This window comes from Ipomoea nil, unplaced genomic scaffold (assembly GCF_001879475.1).
Source record: "Ipomoea nil cultivar Tokyo-kokei standard unplaced genomic scaffold, Asagao_1.1 scaffold2791, whole genome shotgun sequence".
NCBI lineage: Eukaryota > Viridiplantae > Streptophyta > Magnoliopsida > Solanales > Convolvulaceae > Ipomoea > Ipomoea nil.
Genome location: NW_017619219.1, coordinates 1,099,287 through 1,116,121, shown reverse-complemented (window position 1 = coordinate 1,116,121; position 16,835 = coordinate 1,099,287). Strand labels below are relative to the sequence as shown.

The 16,835-nt window shown below is 40.5% G+C and overlaps 1 protein-coding gene across 1 annotated transcript; it reads right to left on the bottom strand.

The window, feature by feature from the left end:
• Positions 1–12,969: 12,969 nt before the first annotated feature.
• LOC109157601 (probable DNA double-strand break repair Rad50 ATPase) lies at positions 12,970–13,806 on the bottom strand. Its single transcript, XM_019305455.1, has one exon. The coding sequence runs from the start codon at positions 13,804–13,806 to the stop codon at positions 12,970–12,972; it is 837 nt and encodes a 278-aa protein (XP_019161000.1).
• Between the last annotated feature and the right edge of the window lie 3,029 nt (positions 13,807–16,835).

Genomic DNA, 16,835 nt, shown 5'->3' with positions numbered 1-16,835 from the left:
GCCAGGACCTCCAACTACTCAAGATCAAAATTCTGCTAATTTAAATGTTAAAAATTTAGGAGATGATTAAATTATGTTTATTAATATATTTGGTATTGATTCTACGATATAACATTACACAATGCTATACTTTTGTTATCGATATTGAGTTTGAATGTTTTAAATATAATACATTTTACAATTATATTACTGAGGTACTATGACTTGTGGTCAAATGAGTCCATCCTGTTATACGAGTCTGTGGATAGATCTAGACCATTGAATGCTTGAGATCAATGGCTTAGGAATCCTAAATTTCTAATTATTATACCGTATTGTTGTTTAGAGTTGAGAATTAGGAATTTTATTTGTCTTTTAATTTATTTATTAGGATTCTTATGTATAATGAAAGAGTAAATATCAGCAAAGGTCCCTTGAGTTTGGTAGTTTCACCATCTATAGTTCCTAACTTCCGTAATTACCATCTGTGGTCCTTCGAGTTGCGAAATCTGACTTGCTGCCATTCTTCTGGTAGTTTTTTCCCTCTAAGCCGTCAAAAGTGGGACTAGATATGTCATTTGCCATATAACAAAACATTTAAAAATTAAAAATCACAAAATACCATATGAAATGTAAAATTCCCAATTCATTACTTAGAACCCTAATTTCCAGCCTAAGATCTGTGATTCATTTACACTGGCTTCGTTACTTCGCGCACGAACAAGGGCAGTAACGTGGCATGCTTTTCTCTGTGTGACCCTGATACTATTTCTATGTGCATCAACATGCACCACCGCAGATGTAATACAAGGTTGCGGCGGATTTGTTGAGGTGAGGCTATACTCTTTCACTATCGCCTTTGATTTCTGAGAAATTGGATTTCGATCAAATCGATGATGTTCAAGTGTGAAGTATGCAGTTCAGAACTCAAACTTTTTTATATTTAGTTTAATTTGTTTCTGTTTCCCTTTCCTTTTGGACTGATGTAGGTGAGTCGCGCACTGATCAAGTCGAGGAAGCCGACAGGTTCAAAACTGGACTATTCTCATATCTCGGTATGCGTTCCTTATGCTCCGTGAGCTTGACAGAATGAAGAATTAGAATTTTCATGGATAATTTAGTTTTTAATACTGTGGAGCACTGGAGCATAAACATTTTTAAACTAAAAAAAAAAATAAAATCAATTAAATGGAGTGGAATGACAAGCAGCGTACATTTATTGGTTTATTCTAAGTTCTCAGGGTAAGATAAAATGTTTATGTTGTTGGATTCTATTTTTGAATGCAGGTTGAGCTTAGGATGGATGGGTTGGTGAATAGGGGTGTTAGCGAACAGAGCTTTCGGTAAATTACTTGTGTTTGTGTTTGGTAAGGGTTAGTTTATGTTCGTTTATTAAGGTAAACGAACATTAACAAACAAAATTTAGAACTCGGTTTATAAACGAACAGAGACTGAACAGTTATAAGCTCGTTTGCTAAGAGATCGTGAACAAGCCCGTTTGTGTTCGTTTAATAATGTTCGCGAACAAGCTCGTTTAGTGTTCGTTTATAATGTTCGTGAATAAGCTCGTTTGTGTTCGTTTAATATTTGTTTGTATTCTGTTTTTAGTTGTGTTACTTGTTTAGTTATTTTTCATGAACATATATTATTTCTTGTTCACGAACGAATTGTGATCATGAACAAGTTCATATGTTTGGTTATTAAGCATTCACGAACGTGTCTATGAACGTGAACGAACATGTTCGTGAACGTGTTCGTTAATATTAATGAACACGCTCGCCAACATGTTCACGAACGTTAACAAACACTAATGAACACTTAACAAACGAACACGAACAGGATTTTAAAAAACCTTAACAAACGAACACAAACACTACAAAAACCTTAACAAACGAACACGAACAACCTTCGTTTGCTTATGTTCGATTCATTAACAGCCCTATTGGTGAAGGATAGAGCACAATTTGCTGAAATGGTTATTACTTTATTCCAGTATACGACAAGGTGGGTTGTCGTATATTGGAATAAATTGGGAATTTTATATTTCATACGGTATTTTGTATTTTTTAATTTTTGAATGTTTTGTTATATGGGGAATGACGTATCTACCCACACTTTTGACAGCTTAAACGGAAGGAATTAACGGGAGGATGGCAACATGTCAGATTTTGCAATTCAGATGATCACGGATGGTAATTGCGGAAGTTAGGAACTATAGGTGGTGAAACCACCAAACTCGAGGGACCTTGACTGGTAATAATGAAAATATAAGGTTATTAGTTTTATTATATGAAGATTGGTTTTATTTTAATTTATTTTGTATATTGAGAAGGATATGCTAGAGAATATTAATCTTTGATGCAATTATTAATTATTTTGCATCAAGTAAAGCACGTAGAAATTTTTTGTCATGATTGTTTTGTATTTAAAAAATTGTTGAAAATTTTATAATCTTATTTCATGTTATTTGATATTATTATTTTTTTAGTATTATTAAATTTAAATTTAAAATTTTCATATTGGGGTCCTTTTTTAAATTTCGCCTCGGGCCTATAAAATGTTTGGACCAGCCTTGCCAGGCCGCTATAGACGGTGGGATGAAGCAACCAGGGCCGTTCTAATAAAAAGTGGGGTCCTGTGCAATATCTTAATTTGGGCCCTTTTTTCAAGTTATTTCTATATATAAATAATAGGTTTTCAAAAAGTTGTGTAAAAAATTCAAACATAAATATTGTATAAAAAATTAAATACATTTAAAATTTTATTTAAAAAGTGACACGCGCCATGTACAACGGCACACTTAGACGCAGAATCATCCACCAAACTTTTGATATCAACTTCTTCCAAAATCTCATTTTTTAATAGAGATTGAAGCTAATCCATTGAACTTGTCTTGCAACATACTTGATCATTATATGATCTACACTCGTTTATCACTTGTAATCTAAGACGCAACTCCATCCAAGTTGTCATATTAGTTATATGATCTACACTCGTTTCTTCCTCTTTTAAGTCTAAGACCAAGATGTGTCCAGTCCATAAAACCTTCAGTGACCAAAACACCTTTTCGTATACTTTTTTTTTTTTTTTTTAAAAAAATCTTGCAACAAAAACAAAACACCTTGTCAAGTTCTTTTGAATATACAAGTCAATCTCGATCACACTCATCTCCATTTGGCAAATATCTTGTGTAAAATGCAGATAAAAATCTTATAGACAATTTATCTTTAGGACCTTTATTTATTGATAAGTCTTTTTTAGGACCATCTTTCACAAGAATATCTATTAATTTAGAATAAGGGCATCCCAATTTCTTGGATCATATATGTCAAATAAAAGCAAAATAAGAATTATTTATTCATGTAAATAAAACAATAAACAAGAATTATGAAGCAATACGTAATTTTAATTACTTATCAAGAAAATTGAATAACTTGAGAGTTTGTATGATAAAAAAAATACAAATAAACAACCAAATTGAATATTTAAATTACTAGATAAAGAATACAAACAACCAAGAATTAAGAATGCAATTCAAATTTGAAGAATTAACACTACAGTAGCTTAGCCTCAATAACGCAAATAATGCAATTGAAATTTGAAAAATTAACACTACAGAATGTTAGAATTAACGTACGTGTAATCCGTATAGAACGATACTCTCTAGTCTCTAATCTCTATCTGCCGCTAGGCGCTAGATTAGGGATTTAGGATAGGTTTTGAGTTTGTCGCTTAGTCGCTTGCCTTTGTTCGAAGTCGCAGCTGCTGATGTATATATATACACTAATTTTTTATTTTTTTTTTAAATATGGGGCCCCCAAAATTTGGGGGCCCTGTGCGGGCTAGCCCTGGGCAGACTTGCCCAGGGCCGGCCCTGGAAGCAACGACGATGGGAGAGTATACCTACGGTGAGACGCATGTGGGACTTGCGTCTAATGTATTTTTATACATTAAAGGCAAGTCCCACATGCGTCTGTGGTCAACGTTTGAAAAAAAAAAAACAAATTAATAAATGCATGCTCATTTCCTATTCTAGTCCAAGATTTTAAATCTTCCCATTTTTGTTAACAAATATTATTTTTTTGCCCATTTTCGTCTTTGACCCTAAAAGCATGCCCATTATCATATCTAATTCATAGATATATAGTAATAGTGATGGGTGTAGTAAAATAGCGTTTGAGGAGGTATGAGCTGAGCGAGCATACGTGTAGACAATTAATTTTCAGAAGTCTAGTATTGTCTAGAGTCCAAATATAAAGGAGCATATTAGGCTGTCCACATCCCAGCCAAACTCTCCTTTGCAAAGTGATGTGGCAAAGCCACATATACATTATTTATTTATTTTTTTAATGAAATGGGTTTGCAAATTTGCACTGCAAGCAAATTTACAAACTCTGAAAAAGCTGCCGCGGAAGCTTTTGTATATTTTTTACAAATTTTATTTGATTTTTTGTACTTTTTAATATTTTAATATAATTAATAATGTTATTTTAATATATTGGGTCCACTTTTGAAGGTTGATTAGATTTGTTGGGATGTAGTGTGAATAGTAGATGATTTGCAAATGGGATGATGTGGAAGTGGGATCCATTTCAGGGTTGATTATTTCTAAATTCTTAACGTTCGTTGTTGAAAGTCACGCCAATTGAATCCCGGAAGCTACGCCACTTGAATCCCGGAGGCACGCGCCAATTGAATCCCGGAGGCTACGCTATTTGAATCCAGAGGCATTTCAATAGATAACGTCAATGAAGAATCAGATGACTAGACAGAGATTTTGTGCCTGCATATTGAATTATACATACACTGTTCAAGAAATTTTGTGAATATATACAAAGTTTGTTTTTTTTGTGTTTACAGATTTTGGCATGCCCAGTGGGACAACTCTGCCTCTCATCTCTTCATTGTTGATTCGCGAGCTCTATAAGGAAGGAATCCAAAAATGGCATCAAGAAATCCCTCCTCCAAGATGACCTACGCTCAAGCTACCCGCTCCAAGGCATCATTCTATGGCCGGTTCCGGTGACAGCCAAAATGTGGAAGGAGCAATGACTCGGAGCCAAGTGAGGAACCTGGGAGTGTAGCTGCACGGGGCCCAGGACATCGCTCGCCACATCGTTCGAAGGATTGACAGAAGCTCCACCATGTCACGAAGAGCTATACGCAATAAGGGGTCATCCGCTACAATGGAGGTTGTTGGCAACAAGGACCCTACAAGCGAAGGAGCTCCCAGCAACAAGAATCCTACAAGCGAAGGAGCTCCCAGCGACAAGAGTCCCGTGAGCCCTACTCCCTCGAATAAAACCCCAAGCAGTGGAAGCTCATCACAGTTATCACTTCTACGGAGAACCTCACCAAAATGGAATCACATATACACAATCATGCCCGCTATGACAACGAACGCGACTTCGGTGGAGGAAAAACAAGCCAACATCGCCAAATCTCTCGAGGGAATAACTATGCTCATGCATGACCAAAAAAGGAGGATCAATGAGCTCAGCGAAAAAGTTGAAAGCGGAAGGAACGACGAAACAAGTCGAGCTTCCGGGAAGCAGCCTCAAACCCAAGAAGATGAGATTGATGTCGAGTCACCGCGTCATCAAAGTAGACCAAGAATGGAAGAGACAATCTCTCGTCCACCACCTGCTGAGAAAAGTATTCCAATTTCTGAGGGCATGATACATGTCGAGCAGTTGAACGACTACATCATGGGAGCAATTAAAGGGAAGCTCGAGGGAGGACAATCTTCATACACTTACACTAAGCCCTATACTCAGAGGATTGAAGAATTGAAGAAGCCGCTGGGCTATCAACCTACCAAGTTCCAGTAGTTTGATGGAAAAGGCAACCCAAGGCAGCACATCGCCCACTTCATTGAAACCTGTAATGATGCAGGAACATACGGAGATCTCCTCGTCAAGCAGTTCGTCCGCTCTCTGAAGGGCACTGCCTTTGATTGGTACACCAACCTGGAGCATGGTTGCATTGATAGCTGGAATGATATGGAACGCGAGTTCTTGACCCGCTTCTACAGCACAAGAAGGATTGTCAGCTTCTTGGAGCTCACCACTACCCACCAATGGAAGGGTGAGAGTGCGGGCGCTTACATCGAGAGGTGGAGGGAGTTGTGCCTTAACTGTAAAGAGAGGATATCACAAAGCTCCACAATTGAAATGTGCATCCAAGGGATGCACTTCGAGCTCTCTTATATCTTGCAGGGAATCAAGCCTAGAACATTTGAAGAACTATCCAGTCGTGCTCATGACATGGAGTTGAGTATTGAAGCCAATGGAAGGCTCGGCATGTCAAGTATCCCTAGCTCATCCAAGGCACTTGTAAAACAAGAATTCAAGAAAGGGGGCAAGCCCTTCCCGAAACAAGAAAAGAAGGAGGCCATGAACGTGAAAACAGCACCAATGCAGGTTTTCACCAAAGTGACTGAAAATCCCAGGCTAAGGTCATTTTCCGGCCCATCAAGGGGTACTAGAATCATTGAAGAGATGCAGCAAAAACAGTATCCGTTCTTGGATTCTGATGTGTCACCCATGTTTGATGAATTATTAAAAGCTCAAGTTGATTGAATTACCAGATATGAAGCGTCCTGAAGAAGCTTCCAGGGTGGACGACCCCAACTATTGCAAGTATCATCGTCTCCTCGGACATCCGATTGAAAAGTGCTTTGTCTTTAAGGATAAGGTGATGGGGCTTGCTCGTGATGGAAAGATTGAGCTGGCTGATGCAACTGCCAGCACTAACCAAATTTCATGCTGAAGGTTCGCTCCGTTAGTTGTAAAGAGTGATGAAGAAGATGGGGGCAAGCAATACAAACGTCCGCTTCCATTCATTGTGAAACATGTTACTAGGCAACAGCTAGAGTCACCACATGTCAATCCGGTATGGGAGAAGAATTGGGTAGTTGTTACCCGCAAAAAACAAAGGAACAATGCTGGACATGTTAGATCTTTGAGGAGAATAACAAAGCAATGGGTTGAGAGAAACCCAGCAAGGGACCCCTCCTATGACACAAAGATGAAAAGACGTCCCAGCAAGCCTCGAACACCAGTTGCCCTGGCTCAAACGTGCCAAAGGCGCTTCCTCCGCATGGGACAATTATTCCTGGAACTCGCTTGAATATTAAAGAGAGACATGTTGAAGAGGAGGAATGTTCATTCCCCGTGATTGAATGAGGTGATGAGGTTCAAGTCCACAAAGTCGCGTCTTATACCGCCGAGATAACTTTTAAAGACGAGGATCTATTGCTTGGTGGTACACCACATAATCTTCCGTTGTTTGCTGAAGGTTATGCCCGCGAGCAAAAGATTAAAAGGATTTTGATTGATCAAGGGTCGGCTGTGAACATTCTGTCACTCCGAGCTATGAAAGAACTTGGCATCTCCACCGATGAGCTCTCTCAAAGCCGCCTAATGATTCAAGGATTTAATCAAGACAGACAAAGAGCACTGGGTACCATCAGACTGGACCTCAGGATCCGAACACTAAACTTAAGTACAATATGTTATGTGATAGATGCAAGGACATATTACAACTTGCTGCTGGGACGGCCTTGGATACATGAGAATGGAGTAGTTCCCTCATCCTAGCACCAATGCCTCATGTTTGAAAAAGGCGGGGTGATACAAAAGGTAGTCGCTGATGAAACTCCCTTCATCGAAGCAGAATCATACTTTGCAGATGCAAAGTTTTACTTGAAAAAACAAGTTGTAGAGGAGGCTGAACAATGCGATGTTGACACTCCTCCTAATCCGTAGTGGAAGGGCAAGTAAGTTGTAGACCAAGCTCATTGCGACAAGGAACTTGTTTTCCCACTCGCAAGGATTGAAACGTTAAAAGCAGCTTCAGTTAAACCGCTTAAAGATGAAGCTCAAGTTGGGACAAGTCAAACAGTGCCCGCTAAGTGCACTGGCGGCTTCGACCCTAATGCTTATAAACTTCTATTTAGAGCTGGATATAATCCCAAAGAGCCAGAGAAGCTGGGGAAACTCATCCCAGAGGCTGGTGGTAAAGGCAAGTCAAATCATCAGGAACCGCATGAACGGAAAGGATTAGGTTATGTCCACCCCAAGCCAGTGCGAATATTCATAAACAGAGCCACAAGTAATTGCATCACTTCTACGGATGAGGAGGAAAGTGACAAGAAACAGTCTGTTTTTGATAGAATGGGAGATGTAGAATCACGACAATCAATTTTTCGTAGACCTGGGCCGAATCCCAAACCTGCTAAGAGAAAATCAGTACATGACTTTATTGGGCTTACTCAGAGTTCGAAAGAGCAGACCAACCCTCCTACTGAAATGGAACCCTAAAAAAGGCTCAGGAGTGCCGTTCTGTCTCGTATGAGAGGAGAAGTTGATATCCATGTCTCGTGTGGTGAATTTTTGAAGGTCCAACCAAGAACCATTGTACACACCCAAGTGCAAGGAAGAAATCAAGAAAACATTGATTCAAGTTGTGAGGCAACACCAAGTCAAGATGAGATGGCATCGTCATTTCATATAACATTATACGATGAGATTCCAACCGAGGGTGAAGATGTAGAGGATGCGCCTCAAGAGCTAGAAGAAGGGGTACAAGCCGCAGTGGACGAACTAAAAGAGGTTGATCTAGGAACTCCTGAAAATCCTCGACCTATCTTCATTAGTTCACTCCTTTCTAACAAAGATGAAGAAACATATGTCATACTTTTGAAAGAATATATTGATGTATTTGCATGGACATACAACGAGATGCCAGGGTTGGACCCAAAGGTAGCCGTGCACCGCTTGGCGGTGAAAAAGGGGTGTCGCCCTATTAAGAAGGCTCAACGGCGCTTTTGCCCCGAGCTCATTCCCTCAATCGAAGAAGAAGTCAACAAGCTTATAGAGGCTAGTTACATTCGCGAAGTCAAATACCCAACTTGGATATCCAACATTGTTCCTGTGTGCAAGAAGAATGGCCAGATCCGTGTGTGCGTAGACTTCCGACATCTTAACGTTGCATGCCCGAAAGATGACTTCCCGCTCCATATCACAGAGTTAATGATAGATGCCGTAACTGGACACGAGATCATGTCATTCATGGATGGCTCATCTGGTTACAATCAAATCCACATGGCGCCAGAAGATGAGGAATTTACAACGTTTCGTACGCCAAAAGGTATCTACTGCTACAAAGTGATGCCCTTTGGTTTGAAAAATGCACGTGCTACATACCAAAGGACTATGCAGACTATATTTGACGACATGCTGCATAAAATGGTGGAATGTTACGTTGATGACCTGGTTGTGAAGTCGAAACTTCGCACAGATCACATGATGCATCAAAAACAAGTCTTTGACCGCTTGCGGAAGTTTCAACTCAAAATGAACCCCCTGAAGTGTGCTTTCGGGGTTGTTGCTGGAAAATTCCTTGGGTTTACTGTTCGACATAGGGGCATTGAGATCGAACAAGCAAAGATCGACGCTATAATGAAGATGCCTGAGACAAGGAACCTTCATGAGCTTAAAAGCTTGCAAGGGAAATTGGCTTATATAAGAAGATTCATATCAAACCTAGCAGGAAGAAGTCAGCCCTTTAGCCGGTTAATGAAGAAGGGTGTCCCTTTTTAATGGGATGAGGCCTGCAAGAATGCATTCCAAAGCATCAAGTCATATTTAATGAAGCCGCATGTGCTGACTGCTCCAATTCCAGGACGCTCGTTGATCCTTTACATCTCCGCCCAAGAGAGCTCTGTGGGTGCTTTACTTGCACTAGAGAATAATTATGGGAAAGAAAATGCCCTTTATTATTTAAGTAGAATGATGAAGCCAAATGAGCTCAAATATCTGCCAATTGAGACGTTGTGTCTGGCCCTTGTATTCGCAATCAGGAAGCTCAAGCACTATTTTGAAGCGCATACAATTCGACTAGTTTCCAGGGCGAACCCAGTAAAGTATGTCATGGCAAAGGTTGTTCTTTCGGATCGACTTGCGAGGTGGTACTTATTATTTCAACAGTTTGAGATCACTTATGTACAGCAGAAGTCCATCAAGGAGCAAGGCTTAGCAGATTTCCTAGCCGATCACCCAATTCCTGCCGAATGGGAGCTGTCCAATGACCTACCTGATGAGGATGTGCTTGTGGTTGAAGTCTTAGCTCAATGAAAGATGTACTTTGATGGAGCGGCACACAAAGAGGGGGCAGGCGCTGGAGTTGTCTTTGTTACGCCTGAAGGGGAAGTGCTTCCTTATTCATTTACCTTGACAGAACGATGTTCGAACAATGTTGCCGAGTATCAAGCACTCATTTTGGGACTTGAAATTGCAGCTGATATGAAGCAACTAAGGGTTAACATATATGGGGACTCCAAACTGATTATCAACCAAGTACTTGGGGTTTACGAAGTAAAAAAGCCAGAGTTGATCCCATACAACAGTTATGCAAAGACGCTGCTACATTGGCTAGGAGATGCTACGATGGAGCACATTCCAAGGAAACATAATAAGCAAGCCGATGCCTTAGCTGCTTTGGCTTCAACTATATCACATCCTATAGATGAAGCTCGGTTACGAGTATGCAAAAAATGGGTGGTCCCTCCAATCTTCGAAGACGATGGCTCTCTTGACGACATTGTTGAACTCCCGACTGCTTCTGTCTATGAGGTAGATAAAGAGGATTGGAGGCAATCACTGATTAACTACCTTGTCGATGGGAAGTTACCTCAAGACCCTCGTAGGAGGGTAGATGTAAGACGTCGAGCTCCTCGCTTCATATATTTCAAGGATGCGCTATACAGGCGCTCGTTTGATGGTGTGTTTCTTCGATGTTTAGGCGAAGAGGAAGCTTTACAAGCAATGGAGGAGGCTCACGCTGGAGTGTGCGGTGCTCATCAGTTTGGTCCTAAGTTACATTTTCACATCAAAAGAATGGTTACTACTGGCCTACGATGGTGAAGGATTGCATAGACTATGCACGTAGTTGTCAAGCATGTCAATTTCATGCGAACTTTATCCATCAACCTCCTGAACTGCTACATCCGACGGTAGCATCATGGCCATTTGATGCATTGGGGCTCGATGTGGTTGGTCCTATTACACCCAAGTCATCAGCAGAGCATTCGTATAGCCCACCGATTATTTCTCAAAGTGGGCTAAAGCAGTGGCTTTAAAGGAAGTGAAGAAGGAAAATGTTGCAGACTTCATCCGAGTTCACATTATCTATCGTTTTGGCATCCCTCGGTATATCGTAACCGACAACGGGAAACCATTCGATAATAAATTGATGGATAAAATCTGCAAACTTTTTGAGTTCGAGCAAAGAAATTCATCAGCTTATTATGCAGCTAGCTGCAAATGGACTTGCCGAGGCTTTTAACAAAACTCTATGCAATCTACTAAAAAAGGTGGTATCGAAGTCAAAATGTGATTGGCAAGAGAGGATGGAAGAAGCACTGTGGGCATACAGAACTACATACCGTACACCAACACAAAACACTCCATACTCACTAGCATGGTTGCAAAACTGGGCATACAGAACTACATACCGTACACCAACACCGAGCCTTGCCGTTTTAGCCTAAAGGTGGCCAAAACTCGGCCGCCCGCCTAGGCGGCCAAACTCGGCCTGGTCGGTCAAACTCGGCCGAGTCGGTCAAACTCGGCCGAGTCGGTCAACTCGGCCAACTCGACCGATTTCGTCCGATTTTGTCTAATTTTGACCAATTTTTTTCAATTTTTACCGATGTCGTCTTTCATTAATTATTGATTTTAATATTATTATGGCGTTATGACTTATAAATTATCATTATTTCATTTATTTAGATGTGCTATTTGATTGAATGTTGAAAACAACCTCATTAAAATTGTCAAACTACAAACCTGTCACTATTTTTTTAAAATTTTTTTGGTGCCCGCCTAACGCCGCCTAGGCGCTTGGCGCTGCCCGGCCGCCAAACTAGCGCCTAGCATTTACTGCAACTATGCTCACTAGTATATGGGGTTGAAGCAGTTTTGCTTCTTGAACGCCAAATACCTTCTCCAAGGTTAGCTATCCAATAAGGCCTTACAGACAACGATAATGTAAAGTTGCGGTTGGCAGAGTTAGAAGCTCTCGACGAGAAGAGGTTGCAGGCTCAACAAAGTTTAGAATGCTATCAAGCTCGAATTTCTAGAGCTTTCAACAAGAGGGTGAGGATTCGCTCATTTCAGGTTGGTGACAAGGTGTTGGCGGTTCGTAGACCTATCATTATTACAAGGAAAACTGGGCACAAGTTTACTCCAAAATGGGATGGACCTTACGTGGTACAAGAAGCATACTCAGGAGGTGCTTACAAGATAATTGATGAAGATGGTGTGCGAGTTGGACCTATTAACGGGAAATTCTTAAAGATCTATCATCCATAAACACACGGACTACATGATGAATGATATCCACCAACAATGCAGCACGTGGTTAAAATGCTAATGCATCACACTTGTCTATGGGTGGGCCCAAGTCATAGACGCTCCTGGCCCGCACGATCTTAAACTGTGTACGGTAAACTCCTGGTCCGCATTAGTTTAAACTGTGAACGGCCCTACCTATTCAAATGGTCCTTTGAACTACGTTTGACTTGATCTCCTTTGCAGGAGTACGTAGGCAGCTTAGAACACTTCCTCTTCTAAGTTCAGTCATAACTAAAATAAACCCATTTGTGTCCACTTTATGTCACGTTTGTTCGAATAATGTAGATGTATTGGATATGAGTCATCTCTGTTCATGTTGTAATTATGGGTGAATTCTTTTGTCAGATTTCTATTAAAGTGACTCGTTCGTGTTTAGACTTACAAGTACTTTTGAAAAAGAGAAGAGAATTCAAGTCGTATTCAAGTCTTGGTTTCCGAGTAAAACTCATACAAATTGGCCGAAATACAAAAAAAAAAAAAAAAAAAAAAAAAAAAAAAAGGTAAACAAACCGAAGAGCTAAGCAAAAAAAAAAAAAAAAAAAAAAAAAAAAAAAAAAAAAAAAAAAAAAATCTAAACTATTCTAAAGCTCATAAGATCTTCCTTATACGCTTCCAGCTCTCTTTTGATTAAAGTAAGCTTTTCTTCATCTTCATCCGTCAAAGTGGGGCAGTCTCGAATACGTTTAACTTCCTCCTCAGCGGTGGTCACGTCCTCTTGCGATGCGTTATGTTGTTCTTGAGCCTTCGTCAAACGGTCTTGGAGTTCCGGGTTCTTGGCTTCAATCTCCTTCAACTCTTCCTGCGCATCCTTTATCGTTTTCTCCAGGAGGGTTTTTCGATCGGCAACGTCTTTGAGGGTTTTCTGTTGGTCAAGAAGAAGCGCTTCGGTTTGAGAACGCTTCTGTTGAGCTTCTATATGGACACCTTGCGTTAGAACTAGCTTCGGGGCTTGAGTTTCAACGGACAGTGCATTTGAGAGCTGCGACCGCACCCGATCGTAATCTTTGGCTTTTTTAAAGAACTCGGCCACTCGTTGCTTCAATGTTGATAGGTCCACTCCGTCCCGTCCCATTTCTTGGAGTTGTCTTTCAACGCTTCCTTGGAAAGAAGAAATTCTTTTAGAGGGAATCTCATTATGCTTCTTGCAGATATTACTCCAAAGTCCTGCAATAAAAGTCGTGTATTGTGATATAAACGACTCCTTGCCGAGAAATATAGAGGCTTGGGACGGTTCTGGTTGCGCCTTTTGAGGAGTTGTGTTTAAGGGTGGCATCGATTGGTGAGATACTACCTCGAGATCAAGGGTATTAGTGCGTCCACCACTTTGTCCCATTGAAGATTGGTGATTTGATGACTGGACATCGTTGCTAACATGTGGCTCGACAAGATCCTGTAAGAAGTAGTGCATGTACGTTAACAAAGGCCAAAGTTCAACGATATACGAAACGGAAGAATTTGGGGAGGTATCTTAACCTGGCTCAATGGTCTCCCTCTGGGCCGTTTCCAACAGCGATCTTGATCGTCATCACTACCAGCATCCTCGTCCGAGCTTCACTGCCTCGCTTGCTCCTTCGAACGGCATGTCCTGAGGCTCTATCCCGAGATGACATGTCCTCTTGTGCAGGTGTCTTGTCGTTCCTCGAGGTAGTCAATTGGTCTCTTTGTTCTCGAGTTCTTTCCTCACCAACAGGTACATTTGGGTTCCCGTTAACAGCTATGTCTTTGAAATGATTCTCAAGAAGGTTTGCACTCACATCGATCAACCAGGCCTTGTACTCGTCCGAAAAATGCTTCTTTGGAGCAGCCGGGCTCATGGGAAATCTCGCCCTGGATTTGGAGTTGATATTATCATATTGGCGATGAAGTCGGAATCCTTCAGTGAGTGAAACAGAACGGACATCCTTCGCCAATAGGCCGGGGGCATATGCTTGATAGAATCCAAATTGACGACTGAAGTGATGCGGTATATAAGGCTCAGCTTTGCATCGAGATCCTTGGCGCAAAACGAGGAAGCTGGGGCGCAAACATATGAAGTACTCAAAGTCTTCCTTATTCCCTCTATGGTTGTCGTAAAAGGTAAAATCTCTATCATCCTTGCGGGAGTTGCAGAGCCAAGAAACGTCCCCTTTGAATATCTTCTTACGGGCATCCATCTCATTGTAATGCCTTGCATCACCTTCTCCAGAATTAGTGACCATCTTTGAGTTTGCTAACGTGAGGCTAGGGGTCTTAAAGTGGGTTTGGTAGTAACCTGCTAGCTAACTGTACACGTAATGGATTGGAAAGGATCTCCTATTTGACCGGGAGAGTGGGATTCTGAGATTGAGTTTAAACCAGAATAGATGCTAGCAAGTACTGGAGGCGCAAGACATATCTTATCTCCTCTAGCCATCATGCATGCTATCTTGAAAGTCTCGGGGCGAATGGTTCTTGTTGGTGTGCCTGGTAGGACAAACACGCAAAACCAACAAGATAAGAACGCGACTAAGTAAGCTTCCTTTCCGAAATGCCGGGAGATGCCTAGTTCAAGAAAGGGCATCTTGCTCACATCTGACCACCTGATGGGTATGTTAAGTACTCCGCTTGGGTTGTGGGTAGACTTTGGCCGGGACTTCATGTACTTTTGAGATCGAGGTGGAGGAGCTGGATGTGTTCGTGGTTTTCTGCACCAGAAGTTAATCCATCGCGATGCTTGAACGTAGGGGGTGCCACCCTCTTGTTGGTTTAAGAGATAAAAAGCCTCGAACAAGATTGCGCACCACTTGTTTGAACCCCTTTTTAGGTCCAGGGCACTCGGGATGTGTTCGTCATAAACGCCGCCGGACATTGGTAGTCCCCCAAGAACATGCAAATCCCGAGGCGATATGCTCACCTCACCAGACGAGGTGATCAGGGTGTTGGTTCGCGGACACCATGCTTCGCAGGAGGCTTTGACGATGCTGATGTTACGGTCATATGTAAACAATGACGCGTACACAGCATCATATATCGTCCCATCCTTTAAGGTGTCGTAGGAGAAGTGAAGTATTTCTTCAACCCACTTCCAATATCCTTTTAGAAAAGTGAACTCGCCCTCGAAGTCTATGTCTTGGCCCCACGAGACCTCAGCATCAAGTATGCGATGCCCCAGTGTAGGAAAGGCGTCTTTGGAGGGTTGGTGCTGCATTCCTGGTAGCAAGGTCCACACCTTGGATGGCGGACATTCGTACTCGGGGGTCCAGTTGCTCTCATGATACGACACCGTGAGCTTTGGCGGGTCACGCATTACTATGGATGGGTTAACCGCCAATGTGACTTGATGATCGCTCTTTCTGCTCGAAATCACCATGACCTCTTGCCCGTTTTGTCGTTGATCTTGAAAGTACACCATTTTGGACGTGTCAAAGTCGAAAAGTCGTTGCAAAAAAAAAAAAACAAAGGAAATAACAATAATGATGATATATTATGCACAAATATATAGCATATACATAACACAAAACTAAATTGATCAATCATATGTATACTACACGTGGATTATATGTATTAATACATTATATACATGTATACACAATATTATTATTATTATTATTATTATTATTATTATTATTATTATATTAGTTGTTGTCAAAATATTGCAAGACAAAAGAAATTGGAAGTAAGAAATAAAAAATAAAAATAAAAAGAATCAGAAAGCAAAGTAGAAAAAAAAAAGAGACAGAACTAAACGAAAGTCAAAGAAAAACAAAAAAAAAAACTAGTTTCCGATTTTTTTTAATGTTTTGTAGTTTTTTTTTTTTTTTTTGTTTTTCTTTGACTTTCGTTTTGTTTTGTCTCTTTTTTTTTTTTTTTTTTTTTTTACTTTGCTTTCTGATTCTTTTTTTTTTTTTTATTTCGTACTTCCAATTTCTTTTGTTTTGCAATATTTTGATAACAACTAATATAATAATAATGATAATAATAAGAATAATAAGAATAATAATAATAATAATAATAATAATAATAATAATAATAATAATAATAATAATAATAATAATAATAATAATAATAATGTGTATATATGTATATAATGTATTAATACATGTAATCCACGTGCAGTATACATATGATTCACCAATTTAGTTTTGTGTTATGTATATGCTATATATTTGTGCATAATATATCATCATTATTGTTATTTCCTTTGTTTTTTTTTTTTGCAACGACTTTTCGACTTTGACACGTCCAAAATGGTGTACTTTCAAGATCAACGACATAACGGGCAAGAGGTCATGGTGATTTCGAGCAGAAAGAGCGATCATCAAGTCACATTGGCGGTTAACCCATCCATAGTAATGCGTGACCCGCCAAAGCTCACGGTGTCGTATCATGAGAGCAACTGGACCCCCGAGTACGAATGTCCGCCATCCAAGGTGTGGACCTTGCTACCAGGAATGCAGCACCAAGCCTCCAAAGACGCCT

Coding starts and splice junctions, on each gene's coding strand:
- LOC109157601 (XM_019305455.1), bottom strand. CDS start 13,806: ATGCACTACTTCTTACAGGATCTTGTCGAGCCACATGTTAGCAACGAT.